The 17,100-nt window shown below is 47.8% G+C and overlaps 1 protein-coding gene across 3 annotated transcripts in view; it reads right to left on the bottom strand.

Annotated features, from left to right (window-relative positions):
- Positions 1–17,100, bottom strand: part of LOC119396120 (ankyrin repeat domain-containing protein 6-like) — a 186,995-nt gene that overhangs the window by 73,313 nt on the left and 96,582 nt on the right. Inside the window, exon 2 of one of the 3 annotated variants that reach the window (XM_037663212.2) lies at positions 3,382–3,710. The exons of the other annotated variants lie outside the window; for them this stretch is intronic. Coding sequence (XP_037519140.1) covers positions 3,382–3,501 — 120 coding nt within the window. The 5' untranslated portion in view covers positions 3,502–3,710. The remainder of the gene's footprint in view (positions 1–3,381; positions 3,711–17,100) is intronic. 3 annotated transcript variants of the gene reach the window in all.

Here is a 17,100-nt window from a genome sequence, read left to right as displayed (position 1 = left end):
ATAGTAGTAAATTTCTTAAGCTTGTGTCTCGTAACCTTCCTTCATCATTTTCCCTCGAAACCTGGTACGGCAGCAATACTTCTTTGCAGACTAGTTGGTTCATATTTGTAAACTGGACTTGCTGCGCAACCAGCAGGAACGAAGGAGGGAGACAGGAAAGAGCGCAAAAAAAAAAAAAGATCTGCGCTTTTTCCTGTCTCCCTCCATCTTTCCTGCTGGTTGCGCAGCAAGTCGAGTTTACAACCTGGCACGGACTTGTTAACGGAAAAGAAATATTGTTGTTATTATTATTTATTATTAATGAGCATTTAGGTCAGTCGCACTAGCATTTGATAACCCGTTACCACGGCACTGCTATGACTAACCACCATTTAATCTGCTGCGGCTGGGAACACGGACATTACTCAGTTTTTCTTTCACCACAATAAATGCACAATGTATACAAATTAGAAGACTACGAAGAAAAGTAGCTCAGCGGGCTATAGGAAAATTGACTGACAATTTTTAAACGTGGTTGTTTAGCGCAGCCCAGCTTCCAAGGTCTTATAAATTAACCACCTTGTAATTTGGCAGCGGTGTTATAGTACAGCTATATAGCTGACGCGTGGTGCAAAATAACGTGAAAAGCGTCTATCGCGTCCTATCGGAGCACATATTGCGCGTGCAAGTGCGCACGAACAACGAAACCCCGTTGACGGCGAACAGCTACGCCCCAGCACAAAACGCTGTCCCAGCGCTTACACAGGACGTGTACCGACCGCATGTGGCCGGCTTCACCTGACGGTCCAAACAGGCGCACGCGTACAGCGCTTGTGTGCGTAACTCCGACACATACGGAGGTCCACAAGAAGTGCACGCCCCAACCGTTATTTATAGCGGCGCACCCAGGTCGAGAGGTGCTCGACCAAGGAGCCGCACCACACAATCGCAGAACCCACTTCAGCGCACGGGGAACACGATGTAAGACGACGTTGATGAGCGCGCCAGGGTCCGCATGCGTGAAAGGCCTTGTCTCGCGAGCATTGTTGCAAATGGGTCACGTTCCCTCTTTGTGGCTGCGGGTGTCGTCGGCCGTTATTTACACCAAGCCGCATGCGCGCTGCAGCGCAGTTGGCACGAAGACGCGCGAAGGAATGGCGACAGTGCGATCGCAAGTTCGCTCCTAATCTCGCCGTGCTAAGTCCAAGATGTGAAATAGGTCTGGAACTTGAAACGTCGCCACAGTTACATATACCATCGACCAAGCGTTGCATACTTAATGGAACTTACGTGTTGCGAGAATATAATTGAACTGGCATGGTGACTGAGATCGAAGCCAGTTAATAAACGAAACTGCGAGTTCAAGAACGGACTGATGAGCCGGAAATATCGTTTATTTATTGCGTACGATTCATGGACACGCGCTTTCTGCGTTCTGTCCCGTAGCGTTAACAAGACTTACACTAAGGCGTAGGATCTGCTTTTACTTGGCATCCGCTTCCAGGGCACTTCACGAAGAATGAACTCTTTGCTACATAACTTTCATGGTGTGACCATGATATTCAAATCAACGCAAACAAAGTTAAAATACAAATGCCGTCAAGCCAGTAAGTTGTAAAACATCGGAATATCGTGGGTACAGCGCAACATCAGTAGGAAAAAAAACGACACACAGGAAAGAGCGCTGACTTTAAACTAGACTTTATTGAAGGTGCTCCGGCCGCTTTTATACATGGTGCAGGTTTCGTGCGCATGCTCGATAACACGTGTGATACTATGCATGACTACACTAACTAAGAAAAGAATATTCTATATCGAATAAGTGAAGAGAAGGTGTACTAATGCACTGATCCGAGGCCTTCCTGATAAAAAATGCTTCTATAATTTCTCTTTCATGCTTCGTTCTTGCTTTCTTCAGAAACCTTGTCTTATGGAATACCGGAATGCACTTGCATTCCTTGCAATGTACAAATAGTCTAGTTGAAAGTCAGTTGAAATGTATAAATAGTCTAGTTGACAGTCAAGCGCTCTTTCCTGTGTGTCGTTTTTTCTTCCTACTGATGTTGCGCTGTACCCACGATATCCAGCATGAACCAACTCGCCCAAATCAAGCTCTTGTTGTTAAAACATCGGATATGTTTGCTACGAATTGAAACTTTGGAAATGTGTGCTTTCTATATTGTGTCGTTCTGAAGTTAAGCGATGACGCGAAATGAACATTTATATACAATGTGCAGTATATGTCGAACACAATTAAAGATTAAATAATATGAATGACCTAAGCGCGCGTTCGTGAACTCAGATGGGCATATGAACACGCTCCTGCTATTCTAGGCTTCATCCGCTTCTGCTCCCCTTCAATTTTATCCTAATCGTAAAATTCTCATCGTGTCCTGATTCTCATCGCGAAACGTGATACATACCAGTACATACATAACCGTGGCGCAAATTGTTCATACACATATGGAGATATAGATCATTGTGTTATCCATTGCCACACAGCCTTCAGTCACCCCCCCGCCCCCCCAACACACACACCTTCACATCTCTTCCGTGGCCAATCTCCATGGCTTACCTCCCAGGAAGTGACGTAGCAAGGAGCGCTCGTCGATATAGCCCTGCGCCTCAATAAAGGCTCCTCAGTAAAAGTGTTGCGATACCGTTCTCAAAAAATTACACCATCTCCCGCTAAAGGGGACCATGAGCCGATGCGAAGCCGGAGCACTTGCACGATCGCGTTCCGTTGGCGTTCGTTGGGCATACTACGACCTCGCGTCGTGGAACGCGAAGAAGGACGCTACGCGCGTCGTATCTTCCACCTAGCGTGGCCGTTAATTCTCACAGGGCGAGCGGAGAACGCGGTCGACAGGCGGGCGAGAGGGGGGCAGCGTAGGAGAGGAGAGAGAAGGGGAGGGGACGCGCATGCGCTCGAGCTCATCGCGGCGTTGCGCAGGAGAGAATTTCGGCATGTCTAGCCGTTGGTCTAGCCCGCGTTTCAGAGGAAGAGTGGAAAGGGGGAGGGGAGAAGGGAAGTGGAGAGAGGTATGGGAGAGGGAAGGGGAGAGGGGAAGGGGAGAGGGTGAGAGGAGAGGGGAATGGTGAGGGTGAGTGGAGAGAGGAAAGGGGAGAGGGGTAGAGGACAGGGGTATGGTGAGGGGAGGGGAGAGGAGGTGTGTGGGGAGGGTATGCGCATGCGTAGTAAGGGTGGTCACGCCGCACACAACCACCACCACCACCACCACCGGATTGAGCTCCGCCTTAAGATACTTCGCATCTAAAAGACAAAAAAGGAAAGAAAGTCACTTGTTACGTCCGGGGCAGGCAATTTAATTTGCACTCTACCTATTTTCTTCTCACTCGCGTTCTCCTGCATCTCTAGCGTAGTGCTTAAGCGTTACGTACCGGATCTGCTTCGATCCTTGCTCCGATGCGGCACAGTTCAACCACGGTCTCCGTCTGACCCGCCACGGCTGCCTGGTAGAGCCTATCGGCCAGGGTCGGCACGTGGTCCGGGCCCGCCATTTCCACTTCCTCCGGCAGGTCCACCACGTCACAACAAGGGCGCGAGAGTGTGGACCCCGTGCTTCACTGCTGACCAGAAACGGTGGCAAGCCCTTGCAGCGGCACCACCGGTGCCGCCCGCTGCTTCCCGAGGTCCCGGACTTCGGAGCAGGAAGCCGCCGAAGGAGGTCCGCCATTGCGGAAAGCCTCCCGCATGACCACACTGGCTCCTGCGCGAGCAGAAGGAAACGAACTGGCATGAGGGGGAAGTGAAATAACGTGATATAGTACACTACTCAATGTACAGTCAATGTCGGAAATTGAGAGACTCCTATAGACCAGAACACAGCGAATTCCATGCGCATCGCCATATTTGCATCGCGCGTCGCGCCATCTATCGCACACGCAACGAGACAACACGCGCGGGCTGCCACGCCAGCAGACGCTACACAGAGCAAACGTGAAACTTCCGAAACTCAGCCCGTCGGAGAGCGTCTTTCGCGTCTTTTCTAGCCTGGACATTTTCGCTGATTTTATTGGAACATCAAGAACATCTTCCCCGTGCAAGTCCACAATGTATACAGTACGTGCTGAGTGGGCTGCGGAAGCAACCTCGTCAGATACGTACTCTGTTACATTTGTAAAAAAAAAAACCGTTCTCGCTGTAGTACGCGTGAAACGTAATTGCAGTGCAGCTCGCGAAAGAGTGAAACGATGTTTTGTTGCCCCATATTACAAGTTGTGCACAAAGTTTTCTGAAAGCTGATCATTTCAGCATGCATCGCGTAATAATTAGAGTACGCTTTACGGGTAGTTTCGCGGAACGTAATTTTTGTTTCACAGGCGCTCTTAAAATAATGCGTCTTGCTCACAAAAGCGCGCTATCAGATAGTATAACCTGCAGTATCGTTCAGCGATCCCATTTGGAAGCTACCTGCGCGATTTTATTCTTGTAACGATGATGCTTTACAAGCGAAACTGTGCTACTCTTAGTTAAGCCGGTTAGCTACGCCTGCGACGTAAAGGACACTGGCGCGAGTACTGTTTACTTACGTGCCAATATATGTATTATGTGCAGCTGGATGCCTCGTGTCCAAATAAATTTGGGGACATCAAACACTGAAATGAAAGCACGAAATTCTGGCCAGCTGTTGAGAAGCACCATGCCATTTATTAACTTTTGAAGACGAATTCTCGAAGGCGTGGATGCTATCAAACGCACTAAAGCTTAATACTACGTTGAAAGTGGCAAAGCATGCTGATTGCTTGTGCTTGAAAGTACTACCTTGCACTAGATTTTCTTCAAAGGAAACGCTCAAAGGTATGAAGTGTACCCCCACACAAAGCTCACGTCTGCCTTCAACCCAGCTGCGTGTCACGCAAATTAGGTTCGCAAAATGAAATAGGTGGGCATCACACTGCAGAATACACGCTGTTAGGGTACTTACTCGCGCATTTTCACTCGGTTCCTAGTTTTTTTGCTTGAATCACAGTTATCCACTCGCGGCGAAGCTGAAAACGCCGCACCGGCACTATTTCCGTGGCGCGTCGTAATCGTCGCAGACAACGCTAATATCCTCTTGTTGCGCAGCTTGTTTTGGCATCCAAAGACGACGCAGTAGTGCCCAGACGAGCTCTTATACGCTGAAGCGGCGTGAACGGGTACTTTTTCGCACTTTAAAGCCTCAGAACTGCAGCTTGCCCTGTTTACTTGGTGCAGCCCGCGCGCGCCTTGGCAGCCCCGGTCAGCCCGGCGTCTGGGTGCGAGAGTATCCGTTCTGCTCGCCAGCAGCCTGGTTGCGAGACAGGCGTGCTCTGGTGTATAGGCCTGAGAAAAGTCGTAGTTGCTTAGCTCGGCTATGCCAGGATATACGTAGCGTGAGCTTAGGTTCGTCTGATTATTCTTAGCTCTCCTGGTTGTCTAGGATTAGCTTGATTATCATGCTTACTGCTGCTTCAATGAAATACACATGGTGTACGCATCATGTGACACATGCATATTTATTTTTTGCTCAACGCCATTTCTTTATTACCACAAAGATGGCTCGGTGGTCCGAACCATATAGAGCGTTTTTGCCGGCGTTTTCCCGGCGTTTCGTAAGCCGGCGTCCCTCGACGTCGACGCTACCGGTGACGGTGGCCGAAACGTCCACCTCTGGTCGGTCCAGACATCACGGGCGGCAGCGTCAACGCCGGATGCAGTTCGATGGACGCAGAACCAATCAGCGTGCGGCTGGCAGCGACTTCCGCTACGTAACGGCGTCGTCGCTGCTGCCAAAATGGCTGTCGCCCGCCTTGGATCTAATAAGTCGTCGCCGTGCACTGTGTGGCCCTTAAGTTCTCAACTGATGCTTGTATTTGACTTAGCTTGTTCCCTAGAAGCTTCGACAGCAAAGCGATCGTGATATCTTTGAAGTCTTTCCGAGTGCCGTACTCAAGTTCATCGGTAGGCTTAGCAGGAATGAGTGTATTGGCCGAATACGTGGCCTCAAAGATGTACAGCAGCTTCAAGCTCAGAGGCCATATATATTACAAGTTTGTGCTTCTTCTTAATGCCAATAGCTGGCGCTACAAGTCAAATAAAAAAAAAAAGACTTTTTGGTGGCGTTGTGTCACTGTGACTCGTTTTCTGCACCACAGAACTGCTAATGAGACATGAAAGCTATAATCAGGACTATATCTTGTTGGTCCATTGACGGAAACTGTACACTGCTTTACGAGGTGTCAGGTTCATTCCCTCTGGTCACACTGTGTGACGCTGAGCTAACGCTCTTCATATGGTTTGCCGCCCTCTCTGACGACGTTGATGCGACGACGCCGAGGGACGCAACGCCAGGAAACGCCGGCAAAAACGCTCTATATGGTTCGGGCTTTCTCTATGGCAGCGTCTCGTGCCCGGTCAACACCACCTAGACAAGAGAAGGCTTGCGCACTACCTCCGTGACGTCACAGACCTTGCCCGACGGAGAGGGACGCTATCGCCTGTGGCGCAGTTTGCGAGTTCATGCAGTGGCAGCAGGGGACGCACTCGGTCAGTCGACGCTGCACACGCCACTGGGACGCTCATAGCGTACTCACGGGCTCATAGCGTTAGAGAGTTCCAGCGTTCCGGTGTGCCAGCTGCGCATGCGCCTCGCGCATGCGCAGCACGGCTCTTGTACGGGCACGCGAAACCACTCCGGCTCGGCCAGTGTAGCTAACGCTACAAAACTTTCAATTTCTCAGCAATTCATGACTGCATTCACTCGAACTGCACAGTAAGTGTTGTGAACGAGTTTTAGAAAAGGCCCGAAATCCAAATCCAAGGCTGCCTGGCGAAGCAGTGGGAATATTAAGCTTTTTCTTGTGACTCGTGGTCTGTAAACGTTTGACACTAATTGTATATCAAGCATGGGGGGGTGGGGGGGGGGGGTGCGACAGCCCGTAGACTTGATGTGCTCCTCACGTGAGAAGTACATGCGAGAATAAAACGGTGTGTTCTAGTCGCAATGGAAAACGTTCCGCGGACAGTGGCAATGCCACTGTCCTCAAGTGTTTAGAAACTGTAATGGATCCCCCCCCCCCCCCGCTCCCCAAAGGAAAACCCAGCACACACCTATGATCTAATGCCAGTTCCGATTTCAGATGATACCGGCTGCTTTGTTGCAATCGAGCTTGCAGTCAGTATCTCAGCTGTTAAAACCAAAGAAGAAATATAGGATCACCTCGTCCGAAGGAAAACTGCCGGACCAGTTTTAAATAAAATTTATTCATTCATTCCACCAACAGAACCGCGGTACGCTTGCCCTGCACTCTGCTAATGTACGCAATAGGCGTATGGGAAAATAAAAGTTATTCTTATCTTTCGAAATTCTTTTTGGTTTGGCTGAATGCTGACTTCTAAACCTCTTACAAAATTTGTCCAGACGTTCAAGTTTTTGGCCCGAAACCAGCTACACAAACGTATATCGGTACGGTTAAAGCAACTCTTAAAGGAGTACTGACACGAACTTTAAAAAATCCGAGGCTGTTGCTCTAAATGAAAATACTGGTGTCGAGCAAGGAGGTTAAAAAATTTGCTGGAGTGGCGATTATTGCGCGATAGTGAAGCCGTGCCCACCAAAACATGGCGGCTGCGTCCGCCATCTTACTAGGGGCACGATAAACCATTAGCGTTTGGCGAAGGAAAGCGAGCGTTTTCCACACACGCCAGAGAAATTTTAATGTGGCAACTTTTACGGGTCACATACTGCTGCAAGTGTGTCTTTGTGTTACTAGTTTTCGTAAGTAAGCCTCAAAGTCAAGACAAATTTTATTGGACATTAATCGTCCATACTCCTCTCGACGGGTTACTTTTGTCGGCAACAACGATTCTTTATTTTGTACTTAACGTAGTATTTACACTAACAGATCAAGGCTATTTGATCTCTAAGTTGGCACCACCTGAAAAGAGCATGTTTCAGAGCTCTTTGGTGGGCAAAAGCTGGCTTCACTTTCGCTGGCAAGGCGTTCGAGAGCTTCCACTTGGTGTCGAGAAGACGAGTATTGTGGTGCCTGGGAATGCCTCGAATATATTTTAATTACCGCTACCTTAAAACGGCACTTTCGGTTTCGATATCGAGGGGGCGGCTTGTCTGTGACGTTTCATAGCAGTGTGACGTCACGGGGATACAGAAACTCGCGGCGTACTAGCGGCAAGAATATCGTGGTGACATCTACTCGTGGTGCACATAAACAATGATGTGTGAATTGTCATCCAGTGACCCTGACCAATGATTTCTGTGATTTAGGCTGCATGCAGGACGCAGAGCTCGGGAACTGTAAACAGTGTTCACTGGTCGGGATAATGTCCATTGCAGTGGGGCTGGCTTGCAGATGCTCAGCGACGAAAACTTCAAAGTCAAAGTAAAATATTTTGTACGTGTTATCAGACTCCGGTGTGTGGAGAGCGTTGACACTGCTTGCCAAGAAAACGAAAAATGTCCCATTTTTGATGTCTCAAAATCGTGTCAGTACTCCTTTAAACGCGGAAACGATGATGCGAAATGTCACTGTTCGACTTCTTTTAGGGCAGAGGGACGGCTTATGGCTTATAGAGAGAGAGAGAGAAGGAATGTAGGAAAGACAGGGAGGTTAACTAGACTATGCGTCCAGTTTGCTACCCTAGACATGAGGAGGGGGAATAGGGGAGTAAAATAGAGAGAGAGAGAAGGATAGATACATTTTACATCACACAGACAGTGCCGAGTTTCACAGGCGGTCGCTCAATGAAGTTGCTTTCAAGTACCGCAGGAGGGCTCGTGTGGCTTTCTGGGCTGATGTGCTGCGCGACCAGGCTCCTAAGGTCTTTGCTTCATTAAAGGGCCGGTCATCGAGTCTATTCAAGGCACATATGGCTTATAGCTCTCCCATAGTAGAGTACACAATACTCTGAAGCGCCAATCTTTTTTCTAAACACCAATAGAGCCCATCGCTGTGCTTTTGGAGACTGTCGGTACCGGGGCGGCATACTGCTCTCCCATAGTAGAGTACAAACGGTACTCTAGATCGTTCACTAACTTGTTCTAAACTATTATGATTTAGTAGTGAACCACGTACGTTCCCTGTTGTATAGTCAATTGTAGGCGTATTTCTGCAGTTTTGCACAACACTGAGTCTGGCGTCTGTATCAGATATACCGACTCAAGTTATGAGCACTTAGTACACAAGCGAACTTAGCGCTTACGACTGTTCGGTGAGTAAACTAACTTTTGTGGCAGGATCATCTACTCAAGTTTTGTGGGAAAAACAGTAATGACTGTGCGTGGAGCTTATATTATTTTCTTAAGTTGTAACTGAATATAAAGTCATGCAACGAGCACGCTTGCTAATGGGAACACAATCGTAAGAAACAGTACGAATACGTTCGCGGCTGCTGGGAGTTTGTACGTGAAGTGAACCACGTGACGACGTGTAAATATCATTTAGATTTTTGCGGATTCCGTTAACGGGATAACTTGACCACTTAATTCTCCATTCGTCGCATGGGAATCTCTTAGTTGAAAGGTCATATTTTTACGGCTCTGTCGGAAGCAAATCGCGGCTATAAAAGATACACAAGAGTTGCGACTGTAACTGTTTTACAAAAGTGACGACTACGACCGCATTATAGTGCGGACCCCAAACCCCGAATCATTCATCTTACTTCTACACGTTGTATAGGAACCTTCATACCCTTCCTTCAATCTATCCAACGACCACGCGAGGCGATATGGCATGCGCAGGAGCACGATCACGAGAGACAGTAGATCAGAAAAATATAGCTCCACCCGAATGCTTCGCAGCTGTTCAGTACAGGCACACAATACCAAAACGTAGTCTTCCCAAGCGGCGTCACTTCTCTGACACCTCAGCGGACGCTCTCTTCCTATCGCACGAAGAACTTCGGAATGTCATCTTCCAACCGCTGACCGTCTTAAACGCTCCGCTGTTTAGCTTCGAGGCTGCCTATTACAAATATAGCAATAAAGTTACAGCACACCCCCTCTCTTTTCTTCCCCCCCCCCCCCCCCAACCTCCTCGACTGCCCTCCCTTATGCAGTGCCCCATTTGCGTTGTGCGCACCACCTTGCCACGGCAGGTGCGAGCACCGTCTGCATGCGGCAGCGAAGAGATGGGGCCTCACTTTTACCTGCCGGGCGGAAGAGGCCCCAACTGCTTCTTGAGGCAGTCACCCCGTAGTTCAAAAACAAAAGCAGGAAAAGTGAGGAAGTTTTGAGGTGGTGGAAATGAGGGGAGGCCGTGCCGCCGCCATGGCCACCGGATACACGCTACGCCCTTGGTCGACTGCTGCTGCTTCTGCTGTCTTGCCCCCCTCGAGATGGGGCGACGCACCTGCTCCACTTGGTGCTTATAAGCAACGCTAAACGTCGGCCATGATATTCTACTCGGAGCAGGGGAGGGTCGGACAGCTCTTAGGCTTATAGGAGGGACGCTGTTCCTTCTCTGGCTGTTTTTTGTTAATGTTGCGAGACTAGCTAGCAGTGAATAATAGGCGTCTTTTCGCAACAGAGACTCGCGTGCTTCCTTTGTCTCTTTGCCGGGCAGCGTGCAGGCCACGGCCACTGCTTCTCGTTTTTGCCTTGTGCAAGCACGCACGACGGCTACATTAATTTTATATCGTTCCTTCAACCACTGTGTGAGTAAGCCTGGCGGGAGTATTTGATAACCTAATTCGAAATCACGTTCGTCGTAGTTCATCCGCCACTGCTGGTCAGAACGATACCACTGATGCGCATCACGCGAATGAGCAGCTCAGAATGCGTATTCTTCGCTAATGCGAAAAGTGTCGAGTACAAAAACGCCGTGACAGTGCGTTTGATGAAGCGATGGACATTATTTCAGAGCATACCGCTCGGATATCACCATCACGCTCTTCATTTAAGGTTAGGTTGCAGGAAAAACTCTTCCGCCAACGCCTTCGATTAGTTATGATTGTCCTTCTTGAAAGTTCTCGCTCCTTGACACATGCCGTGACGGGGTCCGTCCAAGTGATCAAGCGTTTGTTTAAACGCGACAAAGCTACAGTTAGCACCAATTTAGTTTGGTCTTGATTTGCGATAATGATGAACAGAGTCAGTTATTATTTAAACTTGTCAAGGTTTCTTGGCTGGTTTAAAAGGCTCCCGTTGTTGTGTTACCATAAAAAGTGGTCTACTTGTTAGTTGAAGTTGATGAACGTGACCCCGTCGTTAACCGCTTTTACATTAGCGTATCCTTAACCTAACGTCGTATTTTGAAACGTTAGTTAAGCTAATATAGTCTCAATCATGGTAATCACAATTATTAAGGCTTCCTTATGCTCGCGTATGTTAAGATGGTCACAGATCTAACTTCGCTTGATTTGCATATTTGTGCGCGGACGAGACATGGCCGCTTGAGAAAAATGTACCTATTTTCCCGGTGTGACTAAATCACGATGTTTCAGATTTATCGCCCGTCGAATGTCGTGCGTAAAGAGGCACTAAACTGTTTTATATCTCCGCGTGATACACGGCGTAACTTACCGTGTGCGCATGTGCGACACAAATTGTGCAACCAGCAGAAACCGAAAACATCGAACCGAGATGATTTATTCGTGACACTTTACGTTTTACGACTACGCCGAAAATGGAAAGTAAAAAGCTTCAGTGAACACCGCCGGGTTGTGTAATTACCGCACGTGGAGGAATGCGCCTGTCGATAATCGTTTCCTGTGTCGACAAGCTGCTGATGCGATTACGTTGTTATAAAAATCACGCCAAGATAAAGACTACCTCACGAAGGACCACTAAAAGCGATGAGCCTTCGGGGCGAAACAGTAAATTTTACGTCTTTAAGTGCATGCATATTTGCGGCGGTGCTTGTTTCTATAAAAGTGCCAAGCGCTTACAACTTCGCCTGTCGATCAGTTACACCGCCGAAGAAGCGCTAGACCAACGAGCTTTCGCAACGCGCGCGCTTTCGCTACTTGTGTAACGCGTGTGTCGTAATTTTTCGTCGGCGTATAAAGCGAAAGCACTTTCTTTGCCCAAACTTAAGCTGCTCTAAATTAATGTCCGGACAAGCCCACCGACAGGATTGGAAGGCGGAACTTTCACGACGATCGTAAGTCTTACGCTTCGTTCGTTTTATTTGCATTTATTTTTCTTTTACTTTCTAATATTAAAGCGGGGAAGAAAAGGCTAAGCAAAGGTGGAGGGGCGGAAATGCGTTTTCACTGTATGCCCTACCTCCGATGGCCCGCACAAACTGCGCAAGCGCGGAGCATATTTTATTATTTCTTTGCTCGAGCGACCACATTCCGGTGGTGATTGGGCGATTGTTTCATCTCCGCAGTGCACACACAATATTCCGATGACGCGTGCTGCTAACAACCGTAACATACGCCAAACGTACTCCGATTTGGATTTCCGCTACAATGCAGTAAAACTATACCTTATTATACGCCCGGGATACAGATTAAAATATACGCCTTTTCGGCGGCTCTTCTTGTGTTATGATGATTGATTGGAATAATGAAAGAGTTTAACTTTTCCGAAACGTTTGCTGACATCGTCTGTTCCTCTTACTTCAACTGTGTGTGCAACCATTCTTAATTTTCCCTCATTTTTTTTCTGACTGTCTGCTTCAACTGATCTGTTGCACATTGACTACTTAAAACTCGCAGGGTCCCTTACGCATTCGCCTATAGACGACTCGAAGGCGAGGGCCATCCGGTGTGGATACCTGATCATCATCATCATCATCGATGATGATCGATGATGGCGATAGTGATGTTGATTTTCAATAACACTCCTTTTGACCATGACGGCTTCGCCGACGGTCACTTTTATAACGATCGTCAAACTATTTCCACGCACGTTCTGCGTAAGTTCGTCGTGTTTTGTAGGTGTGCACTAAACGACTATTGTGAAACACTGGTGATTCTGCAGGAGGGGCAGGGCATCTATTCAGTCGTTTGTTTTGTCAAACGATCGTACAACCGACGTGAGGACTGGCTGCAGAGTAAGTTCATCTTGGTAATTGTAGCACGGCAATTATTCGACTGAAATGCTACCGTTTCAGAAAGTGTGCATTGTTTCGTCAGTTCCCCTCCCCCAGCCTAGCCACATTGACTAACAGAGACAGTGATTTCACGAAAAAGGGAGGTTGTAGAAAGTTACCCTAAACAGCAAGAACGTTGACATAATGTTCCAGTGGTAATGCAAAGACAATGCAGCTGACAATATATAATAATTATTGGTGTTTTACGTCCCAAAACGACGATATGATTATGAGGGACGCCGTAGTGGAGGGCTCCGGAAATGTCGACCACCTGGGGTTCTTTTACGTGCACCTTTTAAGTACACGGGCCTGCAGCATTTTGCCTCCATCGAAATACGGCTGCCGCGGCCGGGATTCAATCCCGCTACCTTCGGGTCAGCAGTCGAGCAGTTGAAAAAATATATACGGTACCTGAAACTGACGAAAGTCATCTGATGTTTTGTAAAGAAACATAAAACAGTATGAAATCGAGAATTGTGATGCGCTTAAGTGATGTGGATATTGTGTGCAGCATTTAAGTTCATATTCATCGTTCGGGCCGACATGTTCATTTATGTTCATTTATGTGTCCTTGTATGATAGCCACCCTTTCAACAACATGCTAGCCTAGACTGTATGCGCTGTATAGTGTTATAATTCTGTTAGATCCCACAAGAGGAGCAATAACACCTAATAAAAATGGGGACAGGATGGAGCATCTTTCCTTGCGCGCTTCTTGTACCACACCTTGGACGAACTGATAGCATTTGACACTGTAATAACCGATCCAATGTAACACTCTGTCCACGGTTCTTTCACAGCCTTGCCTACAAAACATAAACTTAAAAGAACAAACGGAAAGCAATCAAACCGTCCTATGCTGACCGCAAAAAGCCAGAGACAGTTGTACAGTGCCGAAGCAAAGAAGGCAAGCAGAATTACGAGATATACACCTTCAAGGGAAGCGTCGCTACAAGCTATACAGATGCCGCAGTGATGGCCGTCTGTATAACCGCGGCAATTACGCTAGAATCTCGGTGATCTCGCCACCGTGTCATCGAGGCAGTGTCCAGATAAACGAATGAGACCGTGTCGGCCGTTTCGGCACGTTCGAAAGCAGCGCGGCCTGTCGGTGAAAAGACGTGGCCCCTGGGCGACTGCACGCGGTATCAAACGGTGTCATCGGCGCCATCATCACCGCCGCAGTAATGACAGTCGTCGCACCGTGTTGACTGCTCGCAGAAGAATGTTCGGGGACCAGCGGGGAGGATAATTGCGTTCCTCCGCATAATGCGTCGACTTCGATCGTGGAGGCTACAACCGCGATGTCTATAGTTCTGGTCGGTCCATTTTCTAGCGCTATTTGTAGCTTTTATTCCTGCTCAAACGACCACCTAGCTTGACCTGCTCACCACGTAGCTCGGCAGTGCCATTCAAACAAACTGCGCGTATTCGTACCTCGGAGAAAGAAAAAAAGAGAGAGAGGGGGAATAAGGAGAGAGGCGCTGCACCGAGTGGATTACTGAAAAAAAAAGCAAACAAGCGCTCTCGTACTCCACTTCTGGCGAGCTTCTTCGGAAGGTACGGTGTATAAACAAACACGCATCAATAGTAATGTTAATTGTTTGTTTGCTTACTCTTTTATTTATTCATTCAGTCTTCCCTACAGGAGAGCACTCTTACAGAACGCCTCATAAAGCAGTCTCTGTTCTTGACAACCGACTGAAGAAATACCTCCTATAGGTCTTGCGACACATTGTGTTTCCAAAAGTGCCCATTTCCTAGCCACCTATGGGCGTAGAGCAGCGAAAGATTTTTTTTTACAACGCCGTTATTTCAACAGACAGATATCGAGCGTGCGGTCTTCGCAAAGGGGTCAGAACTGGCTCGAAAATGAACAGCTGTTAATCTGAGCGTCACCGGCAGACGAATTGACGTTAAAAGACATTTTTTTGATCACCAAGACACTTTCCGAAGGAATAACGTAAGGTTTCTTGGAGATTCTTACTGTGACTTTCTTGAATAAATAGCCTTGTTAGTGGTAGTAACTACGTGTGAAGCGATGCAATTCCACTGCCATGGACGTTCGCAGGCATCTTAAAAAAAAAAAAAAAAAGATGCCCAAGCACTCCGTACAGCGAAGCTGAAACGTGCGGCCCCGGTGTTTATCACGAGCTGGGATCTATTTAAGGGTCTTCTGTTGTAGCTTTTGAGTTTTCTATCACCACATTTAGGAGATGCGTGCTTAAAAGTTTGCGTTTGGTGACGTTGCCTTAAATGATATTAGGAACACCTAAACCATTTTACAGGTTGCGATTCATGCTGCGGCGGGTGTCGTCCTTAACTATATTTGCTGGCAAAACATGAAGAGAAACTAGCGCAAGCTGGGAGACCCATGGAGGTAGCGTATGCTAGCATTGCTTCTTCATTACAGTTCCTGCGCACTCACGGACCACCACATTTTCCCACCTCCTATTGGCCGCGAGATCGAGCGGAGTCGCCACCTGGCGGCTTCTGACTGAACCGCGTCTAGTGTGGATTGCTCCATGCGTCGTCTGCTAGCCATATTGTGTTTGCATGTGCGCGTACGTCATGCAGGTCCTCAAAAGGTGGTTGGTTCCGTTGCGTCAGTGCAACTTTAACCGCTCGTACGTATGCCTAACACGATGTAAAGAAGCATTTGGCCTTGATCGGCTGTATATGTACTGTAATAAGATCAGTGAGTGCACTTGTCGAGCGTGCTGTGTGTGGTCGTCGTACCCTCCTTCCACGAAAGCCATATCAGTGTAGGTGCCGCTCTGTGGTTCAAGCGCATTGCAAAGTGCACTTGGCGTTGTCCTAAAGATGAGAAGTATTAAATCTCATGTGAATATAGCCTTTTAGCGGCTAGGTGGTAAAAAAAAAAGGCTCTCATGCACTTGCGAGCTGTGATTAGGTGTATAACTTCGGGACTGTCGTTTATAGGTTATGCGACGAGCTTTAGTTGTGTATGGTCCTGGTCCCACTACACAGAAATATTTCTTTCAAGTCACGTCTGACATTTCGGTACTTAAATTGTCCCCTAAAAAGAACAGAAAATGGAATGTATTGAAATCGCAAAACTGAGTTGCCTTGCGCAAGTTTAACTTGTGGCGAAATTTATGCAAAAACACCCGTGTACTTAGATTAAGGTACGCGTTAAAGAGCCGCGATGGTCAAAATTAAGCCAAACGGCGTACTTTGCATTTATGTCGTAGTAATTTCACGCGAAGCCACATCTTTTCTTTTTTCTTCACATTATCTTGAGCGTTTGTGTTGCGTTGTAATAGAATGACGGAAGGCAGCGGACATTATTCGCCTGAAAAAACGTACTTCGGTCCCGTGAAATAACCGGATCTTTGTTCCATTACTCTCGTGCAAGTAATTAATTGCAGAAAGTTCCGTGCTGTACAGTTACCTTTGTGTACTGTTACTGGAATAAAAACAAGCGTGTGCGTGTTAAACGCTTCTGCAGCGCTAAATCGCTGTCAGCCACGTAGCTTTCCTTAGTAAACCTATCAACTGTCCTACATTGTAGAATTGTATAAAAAATGCGGATGAATATGAGCACGCAGTGCACATAGTGCTATTTGAACTCATCGTGCAGGAATACGGGCTTTCTTTTTGTTGGGGGGGGGGGGGTATCCAGATGAACAAGAAGTAAATACTTAATTCGGTCGTGCTACAGCAGTGCGTAGTAGGGGAACACAAGCTGAACACGTACAAATAAAACAAGAACACGTCATCCATTGCGAAAACGCCGACTGTTGCCGAAGGCGAGCAACCCCGCTCGTTGGCAGGGTACGCTTCTCTCACAAGTAATAGTAACGTTCGGCGCGCTTCGTGCATTAATTCGGGGATGAAGAGCGCACATATTACCAGAAAGCTGCAGTCAACGCATTTTGTTTGCCGGAAATTGGGTCAAATCGCTCACAACGAAGCGCTGTTGTGTGCGCTTGTATACGCGCCGACAACCGCCTATCTACACTAGCGCGGCGACGGTGCTGCCACCTGTAGCCCGATATCGTGGCGAATAGCCATATATACTGCTTGGCTGTAAAAAAAGCGAGCGTAGTCTCG

The sequence above is a fragment of the Rhipicephalus sanguineus genome, chromosome 6 (genome assembly GCF_013339695.2).
Source record: "Rhipicephalus sanguineus isolate Rsan-2018 chromosome 6, BIME_Rsan_1.4, whole genome shotgun sequence".
NCBI classification, from domain to species: Eukaryota; Metazoa; Arthropoda; class Arachnida; order Ixodida; family Ixodidae; genus Rhipicephalus; species Rhipicephalus sanguineus.
This window is presented reverse-complemented; position numbering and strand designations above follow the sequence as displayed.